The sequence below is a fragment of the Phaseolus vulgaris genome, chromosome 9 (genome assembly GCF_000499845.2).
Source record: "Phaseolus vulgaris cultivar G19833 chromosome 9, P. vulgaris v2.0, whole genome shotgun sequence".
In the NCBI taxonomy this organism is placed as follows: domain Eukaryota; kingdom Viridiplantae; phylum Streptophyta; class Magnoliopsida; order Fabales; family Fabaceae; genus Phaseolus; species Phaseolus vulgaris.
Window position 1 is genome coordinate 32,390,512 of NC_023751.2, and position 14,432 is coordinate 32,404,943.

At 35.9% G+C, this 14,432-nt stretch overlaps 1 protein-coding gene and 1 pseudogene across 1 annotated transcript; both read left to right on the forward strand.

The window, feature by feature from the left end:
- Positions 1-5,986: 5,986 nt before the first annotated feature.
- Positions 5,987-8,479, forward strand: LOC137822820 (pentatricopeptide repeat-containing protein At1g11290, chloroplastic-like; annotated as a pseudogene).
- A 688-nt stretch (positions 8,480-9,167) lies between these two features.
- Positions 9,168-11,237, forward strand: LOC137821475 (uncharacterized). The gene is made up of 4 exons (XM_068626082.1): positions 9,168-9,356; positions 9,436-9,535; positions 10,240-10,626; positions 10,883-11,237. Exons 1-4 carry the CDS (start codon positions 9,250-9,252, stop codon positions 11,009-11,011), a joined length of 723 nt encoding a protein of 240 aa, XP_068482183.1. The 5' UTR covers positions 9,168-9,249; the 3' UTR covers positions 11,012-11,237.
- The last annotated feature ends 3,195 nt before the right edge of the window (positions 11,238-14,432 follow it).

Sequence of the window (14,432 nt, forward strand, 5' to 3'; positions counted from 1 at the left end):
CTGGTAACTTCTCAGCCCATAGACCTTTAGCGCTTCCTAACCTCTTCTTTAACTGTCCGAGAATAACCTTGTTTGCAGCTTCAGCTTGTCCATTTGTTTGCGGATGTTCAACCGACGTGTTTGTTGACTTGATTCCCAAATCTGCATAAAATTCCATAAGTTTTTTGTCAATGAATTGTCGGCCATTGTCAGTTATAATGGTGTGTGGGATTCCGAATCGACATATTATATTTTTCCATACAAACGATTGGACCTGCTGAGCTGTTATCTTAGTTAATGCTTCTGCTTCTATCTACTTTGTAAAGTAGTCGACAGCCACTATCATGAACTTGGTTTGTCCTCGTCCAAGTGGGAATGGGCCAAGTATATCAATTCCCCATTTTGCAAATGGCCAGGGAGAAACAATTTCTTGCAACTCCTGTGCTGGTATATGATTTAAACTCCCAAATTCCTGACATTTTTTGCATGCTTTAACATAAAATTCGCAATCTTCTCGGATTGTTGGCCAATAGTAACCAGCTCTACAAACCTTTGTTGCCATTGTTCGAGCTCCGCAATGTAGTCCACAAATTCCTTCATGGAGTTCTTTAATTACATATTCGGCTTGTTCTTTTGAAAGACATTTTAACAAAGGCATAGAATATCCCCTTTTGTATAGTTCATCACCAATCAACACAAAACTAACTACTTTCTTTGCCATTTTTGCATCCGGTTCAACTCCTTGTTCTTGGCCCTTTATTACTTCTATGTACGTCTTTATCCATTCATCTTTTGAGGTTGCAATATTGAAGCATTCTTCCAAACTCACTGTTGGCTGACTGAGAGTTTGTTGTATGATTGAGTTATGTTGCCCTTGTCGTTGTTGGCTTGCTAACTTGGATAATGAGTCTGCTTTCATGTTTAATTCTCTCGGAATATATTTCATTTCGGCCTTATTAAAACATTGCATAATATTTAATACTTTATGGCAATATTTCATCAATAATGGATCTTTTACCTGATATTGTCCTTGCACCTGTCCCACCGAAAGTTGAGAGTCACTTTTGCAAATGACATTCTCGACTCCCATGTCTCTGGCTAATAGTAACCCTGCAACAAGAGCTTCATATTCAGCTTGGTTGTTGGATGTTCTGAACTCAAACCTTAGCGCCATCTCCACCTGGAAGTTATCCGGTCCTTCAAGTACTATCCCTGCTCCGTTTCCTTTTTTGCTTGACGCGCCATCTACATACAATGTCCACTGCTCCTGCTGTGTTGTTGTCGGCATTTGAATAATGAAATCCGCAAGGGATTGGGCTTTGATCGGTCCTCTTGGTTCATACTTGATTCCATATTCTGAAAGCTCCATCGACCACGTCACCATTCTACCTGCAAGTTCTGGTTTTCTCAAAATTTTAGATATTGGATAATCTGTTCTCACAATTATCTGATGATTCTGAAAATATGGTCGAAGACGTCTCGCGGCATACACCAGTGTTAAGGCAACTTTTTCAATCTTGGGATATCTGGTTTCGGCATTTTGTAGGGATCTACTCACAAAATATATCGGTTTCTGTTTTGGGGTTTCTTGTATCAAGGCTGCTCCTATGGCTTCAGTTGAGGTTGCTAGGTAGACTATAATAGGTTGGGTTAACACTGGTTTAACCAAGATTGGTGGTTCGGCCACTATAGTTTTGATTTGAGAAAAGGCTTGCTCACATCGCTCATTCCACTCAAAGGTTTCAGATTTTTTTAGCAAGTTTACTATTGGTTTGGTTTTTTCGGCCAAAATTGGTAGAAATCTTGATAATGAGTTCAGTTTCCCGACTAGTCTTTGTATCTCCTTCAAATTCTTTGGACTTTCCATCTTCATTATTGCTTCGCATTTATCAGGATTTGCCTCAATACCTCTGTTTGTCAACATGAAGCCCAAAAATTTTCCACCTCTCACACCAAAAACGCATTTTTCTGGATTAAGCCGAATTTTGTATTTTCTTATTTGTGCAAACACCTCCTCAAGGTCTTCCAAGTGTTTCTCTATCTCTCCTGATTTCACAACCATATCATCAACATATACTTCCATGTTCTTTCCGATCTGATCTTTGAACACCTTGTCCATCAACCTTTGATATGTTGCTCCAGCATTCTTCAAACCGAAGGGCATGACTTTATAACAATAGTTCGCGGTATCTGTGGTGAAAGCTGTTTTCGGAACATCCGGTTCATACATTTGTATTTGATTATACCCCGAATAGGCATCAAGAAAGCTCATCATCTCTTGTCCTGACGCCCCATCCACTAATCGGTCTATGTTGGGTAATGGATATGTATCTTTCGGGCAAGCTTTATTTAAGTCTGTATAGTCTGTACACATTCTCCATCTTCCATTCGGTTTCTTGACAAGTACCACATTGGATAACCATGTTGTGTATTGAGCCTCTTTTATGAAACCAGCTTGCATTAACTTCTCAGTTTCTTCAATTGCTGCTTTTCGTCTTTCTTCTCCCAACTTTCTTCTTTTTTGAGATACCAGTCTTGCTTCTCGACATACAGATAATTTGTGACAGACTACTTTCGGATCAATCCCAGGTATATCGGATGGTTTCCAAGCATATAAGTCTTTGTTGTTACGTAACACTGTGATGAATTTACTCAACAATTCTTTGGGCAAACTCCCACTTACATAAGTGCATTGCTTCTCGTCTTGACCCAATACCACAGTTGTGGTCTCTTCTTTTGGTTCTATCCTTTCATCATTAAATCTCGGGTCTAAATCGGCCATTGCCACTATTCTTTCAGTATCATGGTTTGCTTTCAAATTCATCTTTAAACCTGCTGCATAACACTCTCGAGCATCTTTCTGATTGACATAGACCGTTGCTATCTCCCCCTTTTCTGTTGGGAACTTCATAGCTAAATGTGGTGTTGAAACTATTGCCCCCAACTTGTTCAAAGAAGATCGTCCTAACAACACATTATATGATGTAGAAGCATCCACCACCAAGTATCTGATTTTGATCTTCTTAGTTTTATTACCTCTTCCAAATGTGGTCATCAAATCAATGTACCCCTTCGTACTAACTCTTTCCCCCGAGAAGCCAATGATCTGTTCTCGGAAAGGTACAATATTTTCTTCTCTTAGATGCAATCTTTTGAAAGTATCCCAAAACAGAATATCAACTGAACTCCCCTGATCAACCAAGGTTTTCATGACAGCATATTCGGCTATTTCTACCGTTATTACCATAGGGTCGTCGTGATCGGGATCAATCTCTTGAAAATCTTCATCTGTAAAAAGCATTGGTGGCAAGGTTCTTCTTTTGAAAATATGATTAATGGTTCTGATACTTCTCCAATGTTGTTTTCTTGCTGACGAGGATTCCTTTCCTGAAAAACCTCCTGAAATTGTGTTTATAAATCCTCTGACCGGCCTTCCCAGACTTCGTTCCCTACTCCGCCTTATTGATTGGGTGTTTTGATAAACCCTATCACTTCTTCTTTCTGGCCTTCCATCCCTTCTATCATCTCTTTTTTCAACTCTCTTTTCTTCTCTTCTTTCAAATCTTTCCACTTTTCTCTGTCCTTTCTCAGGACTTAATCTTATTCTTGCATTTCCTCCTCGGACGAAGCGTTTCAACTGCCCTGCTTGAATCAATTCTTCTATTCTATCTTTCAACCCAATGCATTCTTCTGTATGATGACCATGATTTTTATGATACTCGCAATGTTTGGTATGATCTGCTCTTTCTGGTGTTCTTGCTTTTCTTGGTGGTGGTATTATTTCTGCTGCCATAGCTTCTTGTAAAACTCTTGCTCTGTTTGTATTCAAAAGTGTGTATTGTTGGAATTTTCGACTTCTGAATTCTTCTCGGGCTCTTCTGACCATAGGTCCGTTTTCTCTTTCTATCACCTTCTTCTCACTTCCATCAATCCTTACCTGGTTTCGGAACTCTCTTAGTTCTTCCATTTGCATAAATTTTGAAGCTCGCTGCCTTAATTCATCCAGATTAGTTGCAGGTTTTTTGCAAAGGCTGTCGGCAAATGGTCCCGGTTTTAAGGCTGTTATCATATGGTGCATGGTAACCTATGGGCTGAGATTTCGAATACCCAAGGCGACCTTTCCAAAGCGTTCCATGAACATTCTTAATGATTCCCCCTTCTCTTGTCTTATGTTCACTAAAGCAATTGATGTTAAATGATGAGGGAGACTAGTCGCAAATTGAGCACCAAATTTTTCCACCAATGTATCGAAACAATCAACACTCAAAGGTGGTAGGCGCGTGAACCAACTTAATGTTGCGCCTTTAGGGAACACCATGCACATAACAACATCATTCCATGTATACAAGCTGATCTGAGTGGTATATATTGCAATGTGTTCATCAGGGTCTGTACTTCCATCGTATTTGTCAATCGTCAAATTTTTCCAATTGTCGGGTAATGGGGTATCAACTATAACATCTTAAAACGAATGCTTTCTGGAGGATGCTCCTGTAAAAACCCCAGAGTTTTCAAGCAATCTCCTCTTGGTTTGGGAACTTTCGTTATGATGAAGTCTTTCATTCATTTGTGCTCTAGGTTGAACGGTTTCAAAAGATGAGTTCAAAACTGTTTCCTCTTGTAATTTCCTTCTCATATGTGCATTTTCAGCTTTCAACATACTTATTTCTTCTTCATTATTCTTTTTTAACATCTCGAATTCCTTTTGCAGTTGGACCAACATTGCCATTGGCATGTTAACATTGTCTTCCCGATCTCCACCTTGTTCTCCTCCTTGACTCATCTTGTCTTTAACCCTTTTCAACTAACTCTCGGCCCCACGGTGGACGCCAAAATGTTCTTACAACAGGGACCAAGAACACTCGAAGCAGGCTGACAAAATTAATTGTAAATCCTTCAATCTTGGGTTGGACTCTTTGTTTCTTCGTGGGCCGGATACTCTGGACCTCTCCTCACGTTAGGTGCTCTCGGCTTCTCATTCTGCTAAGTGCTTCTCGGCTTCTCACTCGGCTGGGTGCTTCTCGGCTTCTCCTTTCCACAGATGGGGGGTGTACCTGCAAGTCGCTCCGATGCCAAAGTCAGAAACGATATAATGTTCATCAGATAAAATTCACTCTTACCTTTTTCTTACTCTGAACTCCTATTTATAGGGTTTCTCTAATGGGCTTTCTCCTTTACCTTTGGACTTTCTTTCTACACCTTTTTATTATTTACACACCCCTCATGCAGGTTTTTATCTTAATTGGGTTTCATTTTTATAATAATATTTATATTTTGTTTTATTCTTTTATGTATATCTTTTATGCTCTCGGTCTAAACACCTCTTGGTTACTTAGCATGTTATTCTTGGCCTAAACCTCTCGATTTTAGCCTACCAGTACAAAAAAAAAATATATATATATATATAATTTTTATAAACAAAGTCACGTATTGTAAATATTTCATTAATTCTTTTCTATAAATGATAATCAATTAAAAAAATTTAATCGATTAAAGTTAAATAAAATATAATAAAATATTTTTTTATTCTAACATATTAAATAATTAAAATATATAAATGTAAATAATAATTAAAATAATTATAAGTAAATTTTATTATACTATAATAAAATGAATAATTAAAATAAATATATTGAATAATTAATAAAATGAAATGAAATGAATTTAATATTTTGTTATATTTTATATTAAAAAATAAATAATTAAAATAAATAGTATTGAAATAAAAAATAAAATAATATATATTATGACGATTTATTTTAATATATTTTTAATCTGAATTATAATTTTTTATTAAAGCTTTATAATAACTTTTATTTTAATTTTAATTTAATTTACATTTTCAAAAATTTATTCTTTACGTTCAAATTTTTAAAATATTATTTTTTAAATTATTTTTAATATATTCATATATTCATATATGTATATATAACTAAATTTTTTTTATTACATTAATTAGTTTATTTCAAACTTTCCCATCATCTTAAACTTGAATGAGATGAGAGAATGATTACTTTGAGCAAGTTATCTATCATCTTCTTACATAAGAAGTTGCAAGAATAAAATTTTGTGATTTCTAAGCGTATTCAGATGAATTATTCCTTCTCTGCCGAACTTATGATGATTTTAGGTTCAACCAAATGTTCCACTCTCACCACCGTTTGTTACATATTCCCATAATCTTCCAAACAAGGTTTTCAAGCACTTCCTCTTCTATGTTAGATCTCTGCACCAAACCCCAACACCTTCAACAACTCCATGCAAGGTTCTTCCTCCATGGCCTCCACCAAAACCAATCTCTTTCTTCCAAACTCATGGATTGCTACGCCAAATTTGGATTCCTGGACTTATCGCATAAGCTTTTTTCTACACTCAAAACCCAGATACCGTTCTCTACAGAGCAATCTTAAGAAACTTGTACCAGTTTGGTGAATATGACAATACCCTCTTTTTGTACAAAGCGATGGTTGGGAAGTCCATGTACCCAGATGAAGAAAGTTGCTCCTTTGTTTTGAGATCTTGCTTTTGTTTGTCTCATGAACAAGGGAAGATGATTCATGCGCAGATAGTGAGGCTGGGTTTGGATGCATTTGACTTGGTGGGAAGAACTTTGGTAGAGTTGTATGACATGAATGGTTTTTTTAATGTGGATGAACCAGTTGAAGGAAAATATGTAATGGAATTGAATTATTGGAATAACTTGATTTCAGAGGCATTTGAAAATGGAAAAATGGAGGAAAGCTTTAAACTCTTTTGTAGGATGAGAAAGGAGAATATCCAACCTAATTCAATTACTGTGATTGGATTGTTAAGGTCCACTGTTGAGTTGAACTCACTGAAGACGGGACAGGCCCTACACTCTTTTGTTGTTGTGAGCTGCCTGTATGGAAAACTAACTGTGAATACTGCACTGTTGTCAATGTATGCAAAGTTGGGTAGTCTAGAAGATGCAAGAATGGTGTTTGAGAAAATGCCTGACAAGGACCTTGTAGTCTGGAACATTATGATTTCAGCATATTCAGGGAATGGATTTCCCAAGGAATCCTTAAAACTTGTATATTGTATGGTTAGATCAGGTTTTAGACCTGACTTGTTCACGGCAATTCCTGCTATTTCTTCTATCACACAGTTAAAGTATAATGAATGGGGAAAGCAAATGCATGCTCATGTGATAAGAAATGGTTCAGATTATCAGGTATCCATTCACAATTCTCTTATTGACATGTATTCTGCATGTGATGACTTAAATTTGGCACAGAAGATTTTTGGCTTCATAATGAACAAGACTGTGGTTTCATGGAGTGCAATGATCAAAGGATATACAATGCATGATCGGCCTCTTGAGGCTCTGTCTCTTTTCTTGGAAATGAAGCGGAGTGGTACTAGACTTGACTTCATTATAGTCATTAACATCTTGCCAGCCTTTGCAAAGATAGGGGCATTGCATTATGTAAGTTACTTACATGGTTACTCGTTGAAAACCAGCCTTGATTCCCTCAAATCCCTTAAGACATCCTTTCTTAGTAGCTATGCAAAATGTGGTTGCATAGAAATGGCCAGAAAGCTTTTTGATGAAGAGAAAAGTATCCATAGAGATATAATTGCGTGGAACTCAATGATCAGTGCGTATTCTAAACATGGGGAGTGGTTTAGATGTTTTCATTTGTACAGCCAAATGAAACTATCGAGCATTGTACCGGACCAAGTGACATTTCTTGGGCTACTCACAGCTTGTGTTAATTCAGGCCTTGTTAGCAAAGGCAAGGAGATTTTCAAGGAAATGGTGGAAATATATGGATACCAACCTTGTAAGGAACATCATACTTGTATGGTTGATCTACTCGGACGTTCTGGCCAAATCCATGAAGCCAATGAAATAATAAAAACTATTCCATTGGAGTCAGATGCCAGGGTTTATGGCCCTTTGTTGAGTGCCTGTAAGATGCACTCAGAGACCCGTTTAGCAGAACTTGCTGCTCAGAAGCTTATAAATATGGAACCTAAAAATGCTGGAAACTATGTACTGCTCTCCAATATATATGCTGCAGCAGGAAATTGGGACAAAGTTGCGAAAATGAGGAGCTTTCTTAGAGATAGAGGACTAAAGAAAACACCAGGTTGTAGCTGGCTTGAATTAAATGGACAAGTGCACGAGTTTCGTGTTGCTGATAAATCTCATAAAAGATGGGAAGATATATACTCAATATTAAATGTACTGGAGTTGGAAGCAGGGGATATGGAAGATTATCTTGAACTCTTTGACCCTTCTGTCATTAATGGGTGTGAATTGCAAAAAAACCAACCCAACCTAAAACATAACACCTAATAAATTAAGGTAATTTAGTTGTCATGTAAGCTCCACTTTTTTTTACCTTGGAGTTGAAGATTATAAATTACAAACTTTTACTCATCATAGTCATACTTCACCTGACAAAAATGTCATAAATGTGTATTGGTTATTCCTCTTCACTTGTTAGGCTTTGTTTTATGGCTTCCTTGTGTATTTTTTTAAGTGGTATTATCATAAATGAAAAGAGAAGATACTTATGCACATTTTGCCATTTATTTATTGAAATTTTAAACATAAAAAAACTTAAAAATATAAAATATTGATGTAAACAACAACTTAAAATCCTGAACTAATATTATATAGTATAAAAAAAACCCATAACTCAATCAGAAAACGAGAAAGGAGAACAAAATTAGCAAATAATTTGTATTTTTTTTAAAATATAGCAAATAAGCACAGTAGAAAAAACAAGAGCTTCAGAAACTTTCAAAACCCAAGTCAATACGAATTATTTATAAAGGCACTAAATTAATATCAAAATAACTTTTACATTAAATAATTAAATATACAACAATTAAAATAACACAACAAAGTATAAATTTAACATGTATAAATGGAAAGGGTTTAAAAACAAATAAAATAATATAAATGAAAAAAAAGCAAAAGAAAGAGTTTTAGATATTTAATCACTTATCATCTCATTTCATTACAACATGAATTTATCCATAGCACAACCTTTTTCTTTCACACCAAATAACACAATTTCCAATTTTATTTTGGTGTTTGAATATGTGAGATTTTTCCAATCTAGTTTTTTAAAAAATAAAAAATCCGATTTAGTGTTGGAATATTTAAAGTTTATAAATTAATTCTTAAAGATCATAATTTAATAATATTTTTAATATCAAAATATTTACATAAAAGGGCAAATCGTGATCTACCCTTGGATTTTGCATATAGAGCAGAGAAGAGAGGTGAAAATGAAGGTTGCTCCGGTGGTGGTGTTCTTGTTCAGAGACTCAGAGGGTTTCGCCGCCGCCATCTTACAAGCTCTCCACCCAAACACGTCATCCTCCTTCACCCGCCGGTAATTTTTTCTTCTCATCACTTTTTCTTCACTGAACTCAAGGTCATAACCATTATTCATTGATGAATTTGTGTTGTAGAGAGGACACATTCGACCACTCCCTGGAGCCTTATGGAATCAAACACCTCAAAGCATCTGGGAGCGTTTCGCACTTCGTTGATGAGCACGGCGCTTATATGGTAACCCTCCTCAACCACCCTCTTACACTTTTTCTCATGTTTTCTCAGATATTGTTCTATGATGGTAATTTATTCATATAAGCACAAAAATTAGATGCCCTTTTGGATGAAATTGTGAAATGATAGTGAGTGGTTGCGAGATATCCGTTAAATTTGCTTTCTTGTTGCGTGGCATTGAAGAGAGTGAATACATACGAGCTGAAAAAGGTAGTTGAAACCTTGGGAGGAATGTCTGAAGTCATTCTTCTGGCTGTAAACAATTTGAGCCTCTTTCAGTGAGGGGTAGTTTTTTATTTTCAAATGTTGGTTCTGAAATTTCCTTCCTAAAGATAGAATTTATCACTCATAACATAACTGATTTATTCTCCAGTCTAGATTCTCGTGGTTAATTTCGTACTCCTTTGCTAGAGGATATGATTTTTTAGATCTTTGTTCAAGGTGTTTCTATGATTACATTTGATGTTTCTTCAAGTTAGACAACTGTGAATTCTTGTATTTTCTTTAAATTGGATCAATTTCTCTACTGAGATTGACTTTCTGAAAATATTCACAAGCTGCTGCTTGATTCTGTAAAATTGGAGTTAATACTCTGAGAAATTAGATTTAAATGGTAAACTTAAAGCATACAAATTTATCTTCTGAGATGATTCGCCATTCGTATGCTTCAGAAATACATCTGATTCTGTTAAACTCTTCATATCCAGGTTTCAATTGTGGCTATGGAGCATTATGAGCCACCAGTACTAGCTTGTGCTCTTAATGAAGTCCTCAATAAAATTACTGCAGATAAATCATCCCTGCCTACACTTTTGGTACCATTTTTGGTGGAATCTTCCAAGGTTAAAGGGAAAATTAAACACCTAGGATCAGATGAAAGCAAACCTCTGATATTTGGTATACCGATTGGTCAAAATACAGACATAATGCAGGCCTTACTCAACAAAACCCAGGAGCTACCATCTTCGTCATGGATTCAACATGAAATTTTTGCATCTTTTCTTCACTTTGTTCGTGTAATGCAGTTACCAACCTTTTTTCTAATTGGACAAACTAGTCAATATTTGGACGATCAATCCACCAAACAACATGAGGTATTCATTTGACTCATCACTTTTAAAGCATGTTTATTGATCTCTAAAAAAAACTGTCTTCTACTTTTGACACTGGTTGGTGTCAATGGATAGCATATCATGAGGCAACCTTCCTGCAAACAGGGGGACTGTTGGCTTAGTTATAATATTTTAACCATGCAATAACCTAAAAAGAAATTGTGTAGCATCCTTCTTTTTTTTGTCCTTCAATAAACTGCTGCGTCTTCAACAGCTAATTTACGATGGTTTGTGCTAGATAATTCATGCTATAGGAGAGATTTTGGCTAGTACTACAGGTCTGCAGTTTTCAGAAGACAGAGTGGTATGGAATCCAAAAAAGAAATCAGTTCAAAGCAAAGAGCCATGGCAAGCATTATATGGTTGAAACAGGATCATTTACGTACTGACTTGGAACCAGTATTTTCATGGATCTGATTCACCGAACCTTTGGTCTTATGTATCAACTATTTCCTTCAAAAGTTATTATTAATTTCCCCCCATATTTTCCTTACATCTTGTTCAAGTATCTTAGTATTGTGTAAAGTGATGGATGTTGCCATCACATGTAGCTGCATTTTCTTTTGAGTATTTGTTGGTTTTATTTTGATCAACCTATTCGACGTATTGCATAGAGTAGATTTAACCGTTTATGTTATGCACCACACTGTATACTCACTGTCGCTTTGGTGCCTTGACCTCTTTTGAAGGGAGGTCAAGATAAGAGCCCCGGTTTTTTAGATTTTGCTTCTGTAAAAGAAACCATTAAAGATGAGGATGAGTTTCTAACTGTCTATATTTCGGTAAAGTACTAAAAAATAAGGTAAACTTTAAAATGATAATTATGGACGAGTTTCCCTTTCAAGAGATCACATGCTAAGGATTATGAAAGAGGGATGATGATAGCATCCAACTCATAAATCAGCAAATTTAGGAAGTAGTTTAGGATCATGTTATTTGAATTATGATCTTAGCTTCTTTAGGATTTATGTGATATCATGCTTTTATCTGTTTTAGGGAGTTAATTGAGGGACACGATAATAAACATAGTGCAGGATTTAAGTTAGGTTTATGTTATTTGTACCATGATATTAAGCTTTAGAGAATATTGCAGTCTTATTAGTGTTGCTTAACCAAAAAAAAATGGTGTTCAACAGAAAGTACCATTATAGAACAAATGATGCGTTGAAGCAAGCTTGAATTTGTCAGCAATTGCTTCTAATTTTTAACAAGAAACGATTTCAATATATGTAGTGTGGGAGGAATAAATGATTCAAAAATGATATTTTAACATCCTCTCTTGTTCAAACAATTAGGTCTTGAATTTAACAACAATAATATGCATATATGAATTAACAAGATTTATGAATAAAATATTATTATAATTATTACATGGACAGTTGTTTAATTCTCAATATATCAAGTAGTGATCCTTGAAGGACACATTTCAATTATACTATTAGAGAAAAATAGACTAAAGTAAGCAAAGTTGACACAGGACCCACCAATTTCTAAACAAGTAACTCTTCTTAAAATGCAATATTGGAATGTTCTTACATTTACATTTACATTTGATTATCTGTTATTTTTTTTCTATTTTACAGAGTTAGATGAGGGAAAGGATATTACACATTTAAGGGAAGGGGTTATGATACTAGTACTGTGTAATGTACTGTCAAAACAAAGGTTATCTAAATTCATACGATAACACAAGTACTGACACTTGGCATGCCTTTGTTAGACGAGTTCTCCAATCGGCTGTGCAACGGTTCCAGTAACTAATATCAAAATAATCCCTCCAACCAGACTGACAAGTTCTTTTTGACCGGATTCAAGTTTCTACCATTGTCGATTTCCCAAGTGAAAGCCATAGACTGTTAACCTGCCAGATTCCATCAATAACAGATCAGTCACGATAAAACCAACTATTAACAAACTGATTTTGCAAAATATTCAGAGTAAAGTTTCATGAGCGAAATTTAAACTTACGATCTAATAATTACAGTAGAATGAACTACCGCAAAGAAATTACACACACCTAAAGTAGATGAACCAATGAAATAGTAACTCGATAATGGAGTTCTTGAGCAAACGAAATTCAAGAACAGGATGTAAAACCGTCATGCAGCATAAACCAGAAGGTAATATTAAATTTTGTGAAAAATGGAAGAAAAAGAAAGAAAAAGAAAGAAAAGAAAGACCTAATTCCTGCCACGACGACGGCCTCCGCGACCTTGGCCTCTTCGTCTACGACTTCCACGACCTCTTTCACCAGTAGAACACTGAGAGGAGCAAGATGGCGCGTTATCTTGATTTGAAGGGCCTCCTCCACCATCAGCATAGCGATATTCATTTCTAAATTTCTCTTCTAGGATTAACAACCAGGTTTGGATATCGCTAACTGTGACTTCAGTGAAACTCTGCAAAGTTCGCGTCAGAGTGATGACTGCCTTATACTGTCTCGGCAATCCTCTCAAGACCACTTCAACGTGTTCAATTGTAGACAGAGGAAAACCTGTTTCAGCTAAAGAATCAGCAATGAATTGGATCTTGTCAACGTACTCCGACACAGTCCGATTTTCTTTCCTTATGTCCCTCAGCTCTAACCTGTGTTGCCGAACCATCGCTCTCAAGTGAGACTGGAAGTGTTCTTTCACCGTATCCCAAACCTGCCACGAGTATTTGTATCCGGCCATTATAGGAGCAACGCCTCTGCCAATAGACGATAACAACCACGTGAGCAACATCTGATCTTGAATAATCCATCGCCGATACTCTTCGGTTTCGATGTTCTCCGTGCGATCACTTTCGCTTGCGTATTGCTCAGGAATGACGGGCTTCACCACGAACCCTAGCAGATCGCGCGCTTTCAGGACAGCTTCAACTTTCTCGCTCCACGCAAGATAGTTCTTGCCGTCCAGCTTAATCGGTATCTTGTCAGTCAAAGTCACAGATGCGGATATCGATGAAGATGTGGTAGTGGATGATGTGGCGGACGCAGAAGTTGAGGCGGACACAGATGTCGATGCCAAGGTTGACGCCGATGTGGACGACGGCAGCGGTGGCGACGGTGAGGAGGATACCGGTGGCGTGGTCGACGAGGATAACGACGGGGAGGTGGAGGATGATACGGGTAGGGAGGTGGACGTAGACTGTGACGATGATGATGTCGTAGACGGGCATGATGAGGAAACTGCTTTGCTTTCAGGGGTGCCTTCTTGTTTCTTTGGCGCCATCTAAGTGCAGAGAAGAGGATTCAATATTGGAATGTACCTTTTATTTTGAATGTGCACAACTATGCTCAATCACTTTCCTAATTATGCTTATAACATGAATCACAATTTTAATACCCAATTACCACTACAATTTTACTTTGCTAATGATAGTACACAAAAATATGATAATTAGGGATAGTAAAAAAAAATGTATTTTGATAGATACACTATCCTTATTTATTTTTAATTTTTCACTAATATCCCTGTTTTGATGAAGGGTAGAAATATCATGATATTCATTAATAATTTATTATCAAATTTAATTTAAATATTTAAAAAAAACAGTCATCGAAATAAAGTTATGAAATATTAATGATTGAATAATTGTTTAGAGTTTAATTTTATATATTTATATTATTTTAATTCAACTTTTGAAAGTAAAGTTTTTTTTTTAAATAATATATAAATTTATTTTTTAGAAAGATCAAAATTATTTTTACTAATATTTTGTTATGTAATTTTAATTGAATTATATTTTTAAATTCATTTTTATCTGAATTTATATTTGAAAAAAAATAATAAAATAAAAAGTAT